Source organism: Cibotium barometz, chromosome 32 (genome assembly GCF_041138505.1).
Source record: "Cibotium barometz isolate CiBa-2024 chromosome 32, ASM4113850v1, whole genome shotgun sequence".
NCBI classification, from domain to species: Eukaryota; Viridiplantae; Streptophyta; class Polypodiopsida; order Cyatheales; family Cibotiaceae; genus Cibotium; species Cibotium barometz.
In genome coordinates, this window is record NC_141077.1 from 52,189,721 (window position 1) to 52,205,332 (window position 15,612).

At 47.2% G+C, this 15,612-nt stretch overlaps 1 protein-coding gene across 12 annotated transcripts in view; it reads right to left on the minus strand.

The window, feature by feature from the left end:
* Window positions 1-603: 603 nt before the first annotated feature.
* Window positions 604-15,612, minus strand: part of LOC147620327 (uncharacterized) — a 108,395-nt gene continuing 93,386 nt past the window's right edge. For 9 of the 12 annotated variants that reach the window (XM_086772538.1, XM_086772542.1, XM_086772537.1 and 6 more), the window contains 4 exons: window positions 1,733-1,858; window positions 1,531-1,602; window positions 1,392-1,421; window positions 604-1,138 (listed from right to left, as the gene is read on the minus strand). In XM_086772538.1, the coding sequence (XP_086628664.1) occupies window positions 971-1,138; window positions 1,392-1,421; window positions 1,531-1,602; window positions 1,733-1,858 (396 nt within the window). In that variant the 3' untranslated portion in view covers window positions 604-970. The remainder of the gene's footprint in view (window positions 1,139-1,391; window positions 1,422-1,530; window positions 1,603-1,732; window positions 1,859-15,612) is intronic. The other 3 variants (XM_086772534.1, XR_015261776.1, XR_015261777.1) reach the window with 3 other exon arrangements.

Below are 15,612 nucleotides of genomic sequence, written 5' to 3' on the forward strand. Positions count from 1 at the left end.
CCTTCATCTATCCAAGAGCTGGGCTATAGATACCAAGATCCTTTGTGCTCCTCTGTGCTCCCATGGGCAATGATACATTGTTTTGGATGAGCTAGGCATCTAGGATAATAAGAGGGATCCACGTGGACAAATTAGCGATCTGTCTTTTTTTTCTTTTTTAAAGGCTTGGTAGTGCTGCTTGCCGTAAATATGTAGCACCACATTATTTAGAAGCGATTGCAATTACTATAACCACTCAAAACACTTAAAAAACTTAAAAATTATCGAATATAAGAAACTTCCTGTTAGGGTACACTAAAGCACTTATTTTTCAGAACAATAGAAGCACAAAATGCCTCTATTTCTTGTTCATATAAACACAACATGAGGATAAATTATGGACAGATCATTTCCTCATTCAGTCTCTTTCATGATCTTATGAACGTGATAGATTTCGTTGATAAAAGTTATAAGTTTTTATAATGAGGCTTTTGACACTCAGAATTTCCTCACTGTGGAACCAATGAAAACACAACCAAATAAGCACAAGCATATTTCGTGGCATGGCAATGGACAAACATTTGCAAACGTCCCTTGCTATAACCCACATTTACAAAAGCAGAATCACAGATTGTTTTTTCTTCAGGAATTCAAGGTCATCCATACTGTAAAAGGTGCCCCAAGCACATGTATTTACTTCTCCTCCTACCGGGCTTTTATGGCAGCTTGGTTGGGACCTAGCTTTTGGTTTGAGATCTCCCTTTGTATGATTTTATATTTACTTAATAGAAGTCTCTTTTCTGAAGAAAAAAAAAGTGACCTAAGCACATGAATAAGTACTTTATCACCTTCATGTTTCATTGCACAACTTTGCATGAGAATGAGAATGAACTCGTGTGAGTTATTACCTTCTTTTAAAATCAGCTCCTTTTTGGATTGGGTGAAAAAGAGCAAGCAACTCTTGTTTCAGCAATCAAGCTTCCAATGGTTTTCATAAACCAGAAAGTACCTCCAGAGTTTCTGACCATCCCAGATTATACATGCTGAACCTCATGCTTCTAATCTGATCCCCCTTTAAGTGGTCCAAATCGTAAATTGCATCGATCACATGGTCTGCCATTCTCACAATGGCCTTGTTGCCATCCTGGTCACTCGCAACCTCAATGTTAAAATTAAGTAAAGTTGACCCTACAGAGTTTTGAACAATGACAAAATGCGTGTTTGTTTGTTTTATTAGTGTTCCCTTTTGCTTGAATAAATGGGGGTGTGGATGTTAGAGCGTGCATGTCTGTGGGTGCAAAGAATCACATGTCTTTTTTGGTGCATCTGGGGTGCACGTGTGACGATGACTCTAAAATAGTAACGCATGATATCTAAACAACCCTATTAGGTTCTTTTAGAGTCATGGATACCTGAGAAAGCTCGAGAATGTGGTTTGCCACCTGCAAATCAAGTCCTGAAGTTTGTATACAAACTCCTGCTTTTGGCATATTTTATCGAAATTGGCAAACAAAATGGTGGTTTTTGTGAAGAGAAGATAAGGTGGTTAACCTTCTCAAACAGGCGAAAAAAAGCTTCCCGTGTAGATTCAAACAGCAGGAATTGGTTCATGGCATAGAGGGACTGCAAGAAGGGGAACATATATGGTAATGTGTTAAAACAGATTATTTCCTCAAGGACTAGCAATACCATACAAGAAAATACGATGAAACTCCATTGCATTATTGAGAGGGTGCATGTTTCCTGATTTTACCTGCAACACAATGTCAACATCATGACGTCTGTGCACAAAAACATCGCAAAGATTCGAGACCAGGCCAACTTGTGATATGGTTGGTGCAGTCACATGCGAACACACTCCACCGATAAACATGATTATCTGTAAATAATTAAAAAACATAACAATAGAGAGAGAGAGAGAGAAAGAAAGAAAGAAAGAAAGTTGTATTAACGTCTTCAAAAGGCCAAAATGACCTATGAGACCAAAAGGTTACATCATATCCAGGAGGTACATCATCCTGGGTACAAAATAGTAATAAAGAAAGATATCAAAAATCTAGAACTTTAAAATCTGATCTAGGTACATGAGTAGAGAGCTCTCATATCACCCTAATACATCCCTCATGGGCCGCTGTGACATGGTGCTCAAGGTGGTAAAACTGAGCTGGCACAAGAAGGTCCTGCGATGATGGGAGATGATGGCCCGGATCCTCCTGTGGTGGTGTGGCCGTGGGCGAGGGCCATGGGGTCTGGGGCGTTGAGCTCTGCAGAACTCCATGGCTCTGTCGAGTGTCACACCTCTCGGCCGAGCTCCTACACTAGCCTGTGGTCTGGGTATGATGGGTGGATCGGCCCTCGGAGTGCTGGTATGGAAGAAGTCGGTGAGAGCTCTCTGCGCTGGTCCTCGAGCAAGTACAGCTCATCTGGATCTCACTAAGGACTCCCTGTGTCTACGGAGCTCTAGAAGAAAAAGTCCTAGGCATGTCTGATCCGGGAAGTGCATGATCTTGGAAAGTGGTCTGAACCCAACGCGGAAGAGGCAGTGGAACCTCCCCCGAATCTCATAGTATACAGGGCATCGGCATATGTAATGATCATCTATCTCGGGCTCTGTGTGACAGAGTTGACATATCCTGTCCTCTGGTGTGGCCGCCCTAGGCCCATATCTGGCAGTCTCCACTCTCAGCTGGTGGGACGAGGTGCGGATCTGGCGATCGCACATCTCACCCCAAAGGATAGGTGTATGTCCATGTAGCGTTGACGGATGGTGAACCCATTCTTTGTCAAGCATAGGAGGTGATCTCTATAGAAGGCCATCTTCATCCCCAGTGGATGACTAGGTGTATGTCCATGTAGCCTGGACGGATGATGAACCCATCCTCTGTCAAGCATAGGAGGTGATCTCTGTAGAAGACCATCTTTGTTCCTAGTGGATGACTAGGTGAACTCCATGTCCTCTGAGTATCCAATCTGACAATGTCCTTCCTGATAACCCTGTTCCACTGTGTGCGGCTGAGAGCAAATGACGGCGCCTCTATGCTGTACTGGAACTGTCTCGAGGACTCCAGGGCTAGCCGGGGGTATCTATCAAGTGGAAGCTCCCATAGCCTATGCCAATATGTCATTGTCTGGAATAGAGCCTCTGTCACTATCGGTGTAGCCCCCATCTCTGCCCGCACAATCTCATGTGGCAATGATGGCTTACTCCTAATCATGCGTAAGATCATCGCCACTAGGGGCCTCTCCATAAGCTTCCACCCATCATATACCTCCTCTGTATCTGTCTCGGTCGGCTCTCTCCTCTGTCTCCTCCTGTGGTATAAGCTAGGACCCCAGATGGGGGCACCATACAGTAGTGCAGGTGTAACTAGAGTATCAAATAGCCAAAGCTTCGTCCTCGGCTCTTGAAACTATATCTCTTATATCCCCTCATCAATCTAGCGTCGGCCGCCTTCCGCATCGAGAACTGAGGCCCAGACAAAGTGATCCCAAGGTATACATATGAGGTAACATACTCCACAGGCTCTCCACTGTATGTAAACTGTACTGCAGATCTACTTATCCATTTAAGGTGTTAAAGATCATGACCTTGGTCTTTCCAAGGTTCACAGTAAGGTCTTGGTCCTCGCAAAAGGCCCGTAATGCATCCGAATGCCTCTATAGCCCCTTTGGTCAATCAGAAACAAGAACAATATCATCTGCATACAAGAGGATTGGTATCAGGACTCCTGCCAAATGTGCTCCTGGTCCTCCCTGTCTATCTATGTAATCCGAGATCTCGTCAATGTATAGACCAAATAGAGTAGGAGACAAGGGGCAGCCTTGCTTCACCCCGATAGTGCTATGTATGATCTTTGAGTCACCTCCTGGAGCCCGTACTCTACCTGTGACTGACTCATAGAGTGTAATGATCCCCCACAGCATCTCTGCTGGTACTCCCATATCCTGCAATCTCCTCATCAATCTAGCCCGTGGGACAATATCAAAAGCTTTGCGGAAATCCACAAAGCAGCAGTATATGCATTTCCCGTGAGCTCTCCCCTCAATGATCCCCCGTAGTGTAAAGATATGATCTAGTGTGGAGTGCCCTCTCCTGAAGCCCGCCTGCCCCAGTGCTCTGAGTCTCTGCTCCTCAGACCATCTACTAAGCTCATGCTCCAAAATCGAACCATAAATCTTGGCCAAGGTGTGACCAATCATGATAGTCCTATAGTTGCTCGGGTACATGGGGTCACTTGCTTTCAAGATAGGTACAATAGTATTCGATGACCAACTGACGGGGAAGCCCTCACATAAAGCATTGTTAAACATGTGAACCAGTAAAGGGACTAGCATGTCCCTAGCATGGGAGAAATGCTCGGTGAGGAGTCCATCATGATCTTGTGCTCTCCCAATCTGCATCCTGTCAATAGCATCTCTCACCATGCTGAGGTGAAAGAAGGAAGAGTGTGGGGGACGAGGTTCGGGTGGATGGGGGAGAGGTGGCTACTCGGGGACATGGTAGAGAGAGGTGGCATAGGTGTGCCAAGTGCGGAGTGAAGTAATCGGAGTTGGAAGGCGATGATCCTGGAAGATCCTCCAGGCCTCCTTATAGTCCCTTCCAAGAAATAGCTATTATAGCTCCTACTCAAGCCTGGCTAGGTAGGCTCTCTTCTTTCTCTGTGTGAGACGTCGAAAGATCACTCGCGCCTGCTGGTGAGTGGTGGATCCTAGTGCCATCTCCCGATGTAGACGGACTTGGGTATCACGACATTCCTTGTCGTACCAGCTATTATGTGGGACAGTCCCTCCTAGTGATGTAGGAGTGGCTCTGGAGTGCAAGAAGGTGGCTGAGCGGACGTATGGAGGGTGGCTGAGAGGTGTGTAGTAAGCTCATCAAGTGGGATGTGGGGGTCGAGGTCGGAGAGGATGCGGTAGACGTGATCGGAAAAGATGGAAGAGGTCTCTGTGGTGAAGTGGTATCTCGGGCAGTGATGGGGAAAAGCAGGTGGTTGCATGGTGTATCGGCATATGAGGGAGAAGGCCAGGTATGCATGGTCGGCTGCAACAACGATGGGGAGAGGAGAGATGGTAAACTCCGGAATGAGTGGGATCAGAGAGAGGGATCCCATTGGATAGTCCACTGTACTAGCTCCATGTCCGAAGGGGTAGGAGGTGAAGGAGTTGGATCTAGGCCATCTAGCCAGGCCATTATAAATGGCTAGCCTATGAGCCCCGCCAAGGGCTAAGAGATACTCTCCATAGTCTGTGCGGGCTACTGTATCCTGTGATGTCCGCTCCATATCCGTACCCACCATGTCAATCTCCTAGAACATGGGATCATCTGTCTCAAAGAAGGGTACTTGTGCACCTGTGGTGCGGGCATTGAAGTCTCCAGCCAGGAGGATGTCCCCTAGACTGGAAAACTTCATAATGTCACCATAAAGGGGCAGGTACGGGGACTCTCCATGGGTGGCATATTTAGAATTGGAGGGTGCAAAGTAGCACATTGCAAGGTAGATGTCTCGGGCCCTCTCTGTCTGGATCTTCACCCACAAAAACCGTGCGGCCTCCTCCCGTCCGACCACCTGTATCACATGTTGAAGCTCCTCCTTGTATAGTAAAGCCACCCCTTCCGACCCCGGGGCACCCCCTACTGTGCGTGGGTGTGGGCGGTGAACACACTCCCATCTGTATCCTCTCACCTCTGGAAACCGACTGTTACGAGTGTGTGTTTTTCCCTCTGGACAACAAGCAGGTGGGCACGGGCACGGGCACGGGCACGGGATGGACAGTGTGAACAAGCATCAAGTTGGATATGAAAAGGAAACCCATATATGGTGGCCAGCCCGAGTGTGAAAGGGGACAAAAGGGATTTTATTGTTTCTAAGCTTTAATAACCTTTCATGATTTAATAGTATTGTTATTTTTAAGCATGCATTTTGCTGATTGCTTTTGGCGTTTTTGAGAAAAGCGCAACGTATCTCTATAAAGTGAAGGGTGGCGAGCTGAAGTCAGGCAGGTCGACGCGTGGATCATCGTCGATCATCGTTGTGTGCCATGGCGGGCATCCCCTGGAGGTGGTCACCGTGTGGGACAGCACCGCTACACGTGGTATAGGCAGGTGTCCAGGCTGCTGCGCAAGAGCTACAGGCGGTGTGTACTGCTGCTGCGCATGGGCCACGACAGGTGCTGCTGCACACATAGGGCTCCAGGCGGCTGCTGTTGCTGCTGCGCAAGGGCTCCAGGCGGGTGCAGCTGCGCATGGACTACAGGCAAGCGACCAGGCGACTGCACCTACGGGCTGCTGCCAGTCGGCGGGCCTCTGCCTGCCAGTCGGGCAGCCAGGCAGGCTTCTGGTGGGAGGCCTCACGTAGGGAAGACCAGGCAGCAACCGGCAGCCAGGCGGGAGTCAGACGGGAGACTCACTATAGCCAGCCGGGTGTAGGCGGGCTGCATGTGTGGAAGCAGCTAGCACGGGTCTCTCTCTATCTCTCTTGAAGAAGGCGAGCTGAAGAAGGCACCGAGGGGCTAACAGCCAAGGGGTCTCTCTCTCTCTCTCTCTCTCTCTTCGCAAGCAGGTTTTATTTACAAGATTAGGATGCAGAGGATCAAGCTACATATGCACAGGATGATGTTCTTGGAAGAGATGTGTGTTGCTCTTCGACTTGGACCTATGTGTATTCAGGGATTGCTTGACACGTCCTCTATCTTTCTCTCTCTAGGTGTTTGGCACCGTGATTGGATGGTGCATATATGGGTTTATCTGTCATGGAAACAGGACATTGGTTTTCGAGAAGAAACAGGACTTTGGTATCGAGGATATAGGCCTATGGTTTATGGATACAGGTCTTTGGTTTCATGTAGAGAGCATGTCTTTGGATTCATGTGGACAGGTTCTAGTTTTCTCGAGGTTACATGCAAGCTGTGACATGTGGTTTGGTACAGCCCTATTGCTGTTTGGGAAAGGGTTTGTGGGACCTATGGTGGAGATGGAGAAGACCTTTTCAAGCATGGAGGTGTCGTACAAGTGTGCCTTCTTTATGGAATGCTTTGCTGTAATAACAAGAGTTCATATTTGGAAGTCTTGGATGAAAGCTTCGAGGGATCCTATTGGTGGAGGATTCGACAAGTTGTACTTTGTACTCAAATTTTGATCAAGTAAAGAAATACCGCAAGAGGCGCCACTGCGTTTTGGGGCCAATCGATGTCCTTGTACTCTTTGCAGGAGCACTCTAGCTCCCCCTGTTGTTTTCTTTTCCAGGTTCCCATGGGTGATGAAGTGTTTTGTGTGCGAGTGTTTGTTTCACCACCCGTCAAGTTTCTGAAGGCCGGTTTCATGGTTCCATCGCCGGGATATCGTCTACTTTCTCAAGGAAGCGAGCCCGTGGTTGTCACATCAAAAGCTTCAACAAGTGGAAAGTGAAAAGAAAGTGCAAGAGACAATGCACGATTGTGAATCTTTGCCTATATGAGGTGACTAGCAAAAGCTAAAGATGAAGCTCAGGAGAAAAGACACCAAAGACAGGAAGTAGTCAGCCAGGAACAAGAAAGCAATTGAAGTGTTATGGTGCAAAAGATGGGTTGAAGGCTATGGCTTTCGACACTTTGTCACCAATGGTATCTTCACGGAGGCTTCATGGGGTTCGGAAGGCAACTTCTTTCTATGTTTAGCAGTGGTGATCTACTATGCTTCATTTGGGACTTGTGCTTACCACTTGGGTGGAGTTTAAGCACGTTTTGGGTGCCTGTGGATGTATTAGATGAGGCTCAGTCGGAACCCGAGGTACTGAGGCTAACAGTACATCTGCTTATGGGACTTCTATGATATTGTGTACTAGTCACATGAGATGATGCTATTTCTGGGGTTGGTTTCCTTTGGAATGGCATGGTTTGGTTTAGCTTAAAGTCTGTAGCAAGCTGAGCTAACACTTTGAGACTCTATGAAGGGCATAAGTCTTGCGAGCAATCCTAGAGTTGGTTTGGTTCATATATGGATCAAACTCTATATGTGCATGTATTTATACACTTTCTGAGGTATTATGGTATTCTAGTGCCATTGGATCCTGGTACCCTTGGGAATACATGGGTAATACTCTGGATGTGTCAGGATGAGATGCATGTATATTGGTATGATACATCAAGTACTTTATTATGTTCATGGATGCATCACTGAGTGTGGCTCTTGCGGGATGGCCATGTGCAGAGTAGGTAAAGCATCAAGAGGGACATATGTGGGAAGTACTTAGTGGATGTATAGTTTGATGCATTGAGTGCTTTCATATGCTCATGTTGTACCTTCAGTTGTGGGTCCTGCGGGATATTCATGGGTGTAAGGCTTGCGGGCAACCCTGAGACTGTTATATTTTGGAGTGGGTAGAGCATCTTCAGGAGCATATTGTTTGCGGATGCATATGTGTGTCATATGTAGAATGATGCATGGTTTTAATTTTGGCTGACACAGGTTACGTGTTTCCACTTGGTTTTAGACTTATGCTTCAGGTTCTCAAGGAACAAGCAAGAGTGGTTTGTCACTTTGATGTGACAATGTGGCCTTATTGTTCTTCAGGATGATTGTTTCATCACCCAGATGCACTGGAGGGACATTACTTTGGTCATATGGGGAATCTTTTGGATGCTTACTGTGTTATTGAGTGCAATTGAGGATGCTTGCTATTTTTCAAGAGGGGGGTATGTTACGACCCTGTGTTTTTCCCTCTGGACAACAAGCAGGTGGGCACGGGCACGAGCACGGGATGGACAGCGTGAATAGGCATCAAGTTGGATATGAAAAGGAAACCCATATATGGTGGCTAGCCCGAGTGTGAAAGGGGACAAAAGGGATTTTATTGTTTATAAGGTTTAATAACCTTTGATGATTTAAAAGTATTACTATTTTTAAGCATGCGTTTTGCTAATTGCTTTTGGCGTTTTTCAGAAAAGCGCAACGTATCTATATGGTAAAATCTGGCAATTTAAGAACAGGGTTGGTTACTAAGGCTCTCTTTAGCTTGTCAAAGGCACTTTGACACATTGCAGTCCACTGAAAAAGTGTACTTTTCTCGAGAAGGTTAGTCAAAGGGGACGCTATCTGAGCATACCTAGGTATAAAGATCCTATACCATCCGGTTAACCCTAGGAATCCTCTGGCTTTCTTTATTGACTTGGGTTCTGGCCATTCAACAATTGCTTGGATCTTTGCGGGGTCAGGAGAAATCCCATCCTTTGACACTATGAATCCCAAGTATTCAACCTGGTCAACAGAGAAGGAACACTTGCTCTTCTTTGCAAAGAGTTGGTATTTCCTAAGGATTTCCAGGACTTTGCGCACATGATCTTCATGGTCTGCAGCATTCTTTGAGTATACTAAGATATCGTCAAAGAAGACAAGAACAAAATCATCCAAGTATTCTCTGAGAATATCCTGCATAGGGTAGCGAGCTGAAGTCAAGCATGTTGACGTGTGGATCACCATCGATCATCGTCGTGTGGCATGGCAAGCATCCCCTGGAGGTGGTCGCCGTGTGGGACAGCTCCGCTACGCGTGGTATAGGCGGGCTACCAGGCGGCTACCAGGTGGGTGTCCAAGCTGCTGCGCAAGATCTACAAGCGGCGTGTACTGCTGCTGCGCATGGGCCACCGTAGGTGCTGCTACGCACATAGGGCTCCAGCGGCTCCTGTAGCTCTTGCGCAAGGGCTCCAGGCGGGTGCAGCTGCGCATGGACTACAGGCAAGCGACCAGGCGATTGCACCTATGGGCTGCTGCTAGTGGCAGGCCTCTGGTGGGAGGCCTCACGTAGGGAAGACCAAGCAGCAACGGGCAGCGAGACGGGAGTCAGACGGGAGAATCACTATAGCCAGCTGGGCAGTCAGGCGGGTGTAGGCGGGCTGCATGTGTGGAAGCAGCCAGCGCGGGTCTCTCTCTATCTCTCTTGAAGAAGGCGAGCTGAAGGAGGCACCGAGGGGCTAACAGCCAAGGGGTCTCTCTCTCTCTCTCTTCGCAAGCAGGTTTTGTTTACAAGATTAGGATGCAGAGGATCAAGCTACATATGCACAGGATGATGTTCTTGGAAGAGATGTGTGTTGCTCTTCGACTTAGACCTATGTGTATTCAGGGATTGCTTGACATGTCCTCTATCTTTCTCTCTCTAGGTGTTTGGCACCGTGATTAAATGGCGCATATATGGGTTTATCTGTCATGGAAACAGGACATTGGTTTTCGAGAAGAAACACGACTTTGGTATCGAGGATACAGGCCTATGGTTTATGGATACAGGTCTTTGGTTTATCGGATACACGTCTTTGGATTCATGTAGAAAGCATGTCTTTGGATTCATGTGGACAGGTTCTAGTTTTCTCGAGGTTGCATGCAAGTTGTGACTATAGGAAAGGACATGTGGTTTGGTACAGTCCTACTGGTGTTTGGGAAAGGGTTTGTGGGATCCATGGTGGAGATGGAGAACACCTTTTCAAGCAGGGAGGTGTTGTACAAGTGTGCCTTCTTTATGGAATGCTTTGCTGTAATAATACGAGAGTTCATATTTGGAAGTCCTGGGTGAAAGCTTCGAGGGATCCTATTGGTGGAGGATTCGACAAGTTGTACTTTGTACTCAAATTCTGATCAAGTAAAGAAATACCGCAAGGGGCGCCACTACGTTTTGGAGCCAATCGGTGTCCTTGTACTATTTGCACGAGCACTCTAGCTCCCCTTGTTTGTTTTCTTTTCCAGGTTCCCATGGGTGATGAAGTGTTTTGTGTGCGAGTGTTTGTTTCACCGCCCGTCAAGTTTCTGAAGGCCGATTTCACCGACTCCCTTGGCACTAATGAGTCTCTATGTATAAGACCAAGTCTCTATGTATAAGACCAAGTCTCTCCCTCTAAATGTCTCCTCGAACAGACCTACATCTGTCCTCAAGGCGCCATTGCAGTTCCAAACTGCAATCTCTAGCTTGGTCTCATAGGTCTCGCACCGTCATTGGGCACGTCACTCAGTGATAATTACGCTCCCATCTCTGTACACTGCCCATTGCCCTGCCTTCCGTGCATCCAAGATGCGTGGCATGCACTCCCTCCTGTGTGCCACCTGTGCTAGTGTGAGATCGTCTTCGAGGCAAGTCTTTTCTCCTTTAATGCCCGCCTTTTGGTAAGGAATGCTTGACTTGCCTCCAACACCGCAAACTTGAGGATGAGTGCGCGTTCCTTGGTGGTGTCTTTGCCCACCCTCCATGCCTCGACGAAGGGGGTATCAACGATTTCCAACTTTCTGCATAGTGCTATGACGTCCTCTTTCGGTGAGGCTCCTTCCTTCCATCCCATCACTCATATTCAATGCCCTAATTTTTCTTCTTTTCTCCTCTTCAAGTGTGTCATTGATGATGTTTGGGGATGATGGTGGGTTCTGTTGCTTCTTGGAAACCTTAATTCTTCCACTTGTTTCTGTGTCTTCTTAATCACCTCGGCCCATGTGGTTGCCTCGTTTGCCTTCTTCTCCTCTTGTTCCTAGAGGGTCTTCATTTGCTCTCTAAGTGTATTCAGCTCATCATTGCGTGATAGTTGAATCTCTCCTTCTTCGAATTGAGCACATGCCCTCAAGGTCTCGTTTTCCACTTCAAGGGTGGCAACTTGGGCCTCCAGCTCCGTGATTAGTGAGGTGTGGTGGCTGGTTTTTGCGTCCAACATTTGGACCATTTCCTCCTGCATCTTGCTTAGCTGAGTTGCCATGTATGCCTACATGTCTGCCTTCCACCTATCCATCTCCTCTTGCATGGAGGCACGCAACTCATGCCTAAGGTCATCACTATCCTTGTTCTCCCTGAGCTTCTTTTGTAGGTGCTCAAGAGAGAGAGAGAAAGAAAGAAAGGAAAGTATATTAATGTCTTCAAAAGACCGCTAGGGTCTATGAGACCAAAAATATGTTACAAAGTATCCATGGTTCACAATGATCCTGGTAATTAACATAAATGGAAAAGAAACTAAAACTAGCAGCATCAGTTGCATACAAATGGTGTTTGACTGAGGTATGGCCTATACAACTAGAGAGACGCTCATGGGGTGGTGGCATCCTAGAGACTGGAGACCCAGCCTCAACAACTATGTAGAGCTCAATATCCACCTCGTGGGAAAGCATTGCGGTGTCTCTCGAATCTGAGACTGACGAGGGGAGTGTGCTCTCTGTCTCGCTGGTCACCGTCATCTGGTCCTGTGCATCCGGAATGCTCTCTCGACGGATACTCCTGGCAACCTGAGTGTGAGGCTACTACTAGAAGGCGCTCCCTGACCTGTCTGGTGGATGAGGCCCCCTCTGTGGTCACCCTATGTCGTGTAAGACTGCTCTCCTGACAGGGGGCAAAGAAGCTTGTGATAGAGGATGGGGAGAAAGAAAGAGAAAGAAAGAAAGCTCTATTAACGTCTACTAGAGGCCGAACTCGACCTATGAGACAAATCAATGTACAACTGTCAATGTCTTCTGGATGTCCAGAAAAAAAAAGGACAAATGAACATGAAATAAACTATGAAAGTACTGAGCTAGTGGGGGGGTGTGATGGATGGAGCACTACTGCTAGAGGCTCAGTATGCAACCTATATGCGTAGGGTATACAAGAATGCAATGCAGATCTGTCTAGCTCCAACCAATACCATAATGGGGGTGTAATATGTGATACATAGGCGATGGCGAGGCAAAAATACCTCGGAGCATGATCTCCGGGTGTGAGTGTAAGTGAGCTAGCCGCTCTTGGATATGGTGCTAATGTCGAGCCCGTATCTCTGTGATCCCCCTCTGATGTAGTCTGGGAGTCTCGTAGCCTGGTGCTCTCGGTCTCCGTCTAGCTAAAGTGTAATCCCCTCCTGTGTCAGGGTAGGCACCGGGATAGATCTCTAGAAGAAATCAGTGAGCTGGAGCTGTCGCCCACCTCTCCCTGTGGTATGAGTCCGTATTAGTGTCTCTCTGTGGCGCTGTGTCTCTAGCAAGAACTCGCCAAATCTGCGCTGGTCTACGGACTCCATGATCTGGCGGAGTGAGGGATGTCCACTGAAGATGGTGGTGTATCTCTCTCTAATGACACTATACATAATGTTCCTCACTCTCAACCTCCTCCTCCTGGCATAGTCTGCATATCCTCTCTCTAATGACACTATACATAATGTTCCTCACTCTCAACCTCCTCCTGGCATAGTCTGCATATCCTCTCTGCTCTGGGGATCCGTGCTACCCTACGTGCCTCAATCTCAAGCTGGTGTGATGACACTCTGAGCTGGCCAATCACCACTCGGGCACTGTGAGGCATGTACACATCCATGTATCTAGGTCTCTGTATGAATCCATCCGCTGAGATACGCATAAACTGATCTCTCTAGTATAGCATCTTCGGCGGTAGAGGCTGACTCGATGTAATCCAAGTCTCTTGAGTGTGTCGCTGCCATAAATCCTGCCGAAGGACTCTGTTCCTCTCACTGTGAGAGAGCTGGATGTGTGGTGCATGTATATCATACTGGAAAGGTGGCAGGTGATCTATGTCAAGACCATGCTGAGTGAGCCACTGTATCATCTGTGAATACCATGATCTCCTATCTCCACTCTCTGCAAGCTGCCTAGATGCCTCAAAAGCTCTATGTGAGAGTCGATTTGATGGCATATCTCTGATCCTCTGTATGAAGCAGATTGTCTGGAAGAAGCCTCTACTAGCATAGGAGGTGCAACAAACTCCGTCCGGACAATGTCATGTGGGACGGAGGGTTTGCTACGGATCATCCGTGAGAGCATGAGAATCTGAGGCCTCTCTATCTGAGACCATGTGGAGGTGGCGAGCCCAGGTGCCCATACTGCTGTAGCATACATCAAAGCAGGGGTGACTAGTGTGTCAAACAACCACCCCTTCGTGCGGGGCTCCTGGAAGTGTGCCTGGTGACACTGTCTCTCTAGCATGGCCAGAGCTGCATACCCTCGTGTAAGTCTATCCCTGGCTGCCTATGCCATAGTAAATCTTCCTGGGGCGGAGTCGTAAATGTAATCCCCAGGTACACATATGAGTCTACCACTTCTACCTGTCCTCCTGCTAGTGTGAAGATGGCCTGTCGTCGAACCGGCCCTGAGGTGTGGAAAATCATGGCCTTGGTTTTCCCAAGGTTCACTGTAAGCCCCCTCTGTGTGTGCAGAAGACATCGAGTGCATGGAGATGGTGCTGTAGTCCCATCTGCGACTCAGAGACCAAAATAATATCATATGCATATAGCATAATGTGGATCGTGGTACCTGAGATGTCTACCCCGTCCCCACCACCGTGACCAATGAAGTCAGCCACCTCATCGATGTATAGCCCAAATAGTGTAGGGGAGAGAGGGCATCCTTGCTTCACACCTATGGTGCTAGCAATAACATCAGATAGCCCCCCGGGGCATCGTATGTGCCCGAGGAGAGAGAAATGAAATGAAATGAAATGTTATATTAACGTCTTCAAAAGGCCACAGTGACCTATGAGACCAAAGTTAGAAGAGAGAGAGAGAGAGAGAGAGAGATGAAATGAAATGAAATGTTATATTAACGTCTTCAAAAGGCCAAAGTGACCTATGAGACCAAAGTTACAACCATGTGATATCTGATACACTATCTGGAAAAGAAAAGAAAGGACTGAAGGTAAGTATCTAGCCCTACAATACATCAGTAGGGAGTTGTATTGACGTCTACAAAAGGCCAAAATGACCTATGAGACCAAAAGGTTACATCATTTCCATGAAATACATCATCATGGGTATTGAAAATAAAAATCAAAGAAAATAATAAGAGCTGAAATGTCAGATCCGACCCTGAAACAAAAAGTGTCCAGCTCTCAAATCACCCTAAAATATCCCCAATAGGATGCTGCAACATGTCACCCATTGTAGTAAAGCTGGGCCAGCAGGAGAAAGTCCCGTGGTGATGGGAGATCATGGCTCTGATCCTCCTGTAGTGACGAGGGCAATGGGCGGGGACCACGAGGTTGAGGGCACCGGGCTATGCATAGCTCAAAGGCTCTGTCTAGTGTCAATTCTCTCGGCCAAGCTCCTGCATCAGCCTGAAGGTTGGGTGTAGTGGGTAAATCTTCCCTCGTCAGAGAATCTCTAGTTTCTTCCCATGTGGGATTTTCTTTTTTCCTTTTTTTTTTTTTCAAAAAAGAGACTTCTATTAAGTATAAACAAATAAGGACAAATTCATGACCATAGGCCTTGAAGAATATAAACTCGTCCCAAAATGCAAGGCAAGTGCAAGCAGTCCAGGAGCTGATGGTTCCAAGGTCCTAAAGGAGTACAGGAAAACAAAAAAATGCCATGATTTCATTCCCTCATAATGCATCATGCTTTGGTTGTGCAGATCTGGAGTGTGTGTATAATATCCGCCCAAATGATGCATATCAAATGAATGAAAAAGGTCAGAGTGCCATCCATAGACACTCTGCATTTAACTCTCCAACTCTGCCAAGCTGTTAGACTAGCAATAATCTCCCAATAAGGCTCTCTGCTACCTATGTGGTACAAACTGTGAGTTGGGAACCTGCTGCAGAGTGCATCCATGAACCGCCCCTCTATAAGCCATGAAGGCAAGGTCACAATCCCTTGCCTCATAAAACATCTGTGGACCAAACTGTGCTAACCACATTATAGGGCCACATGTGATATAAA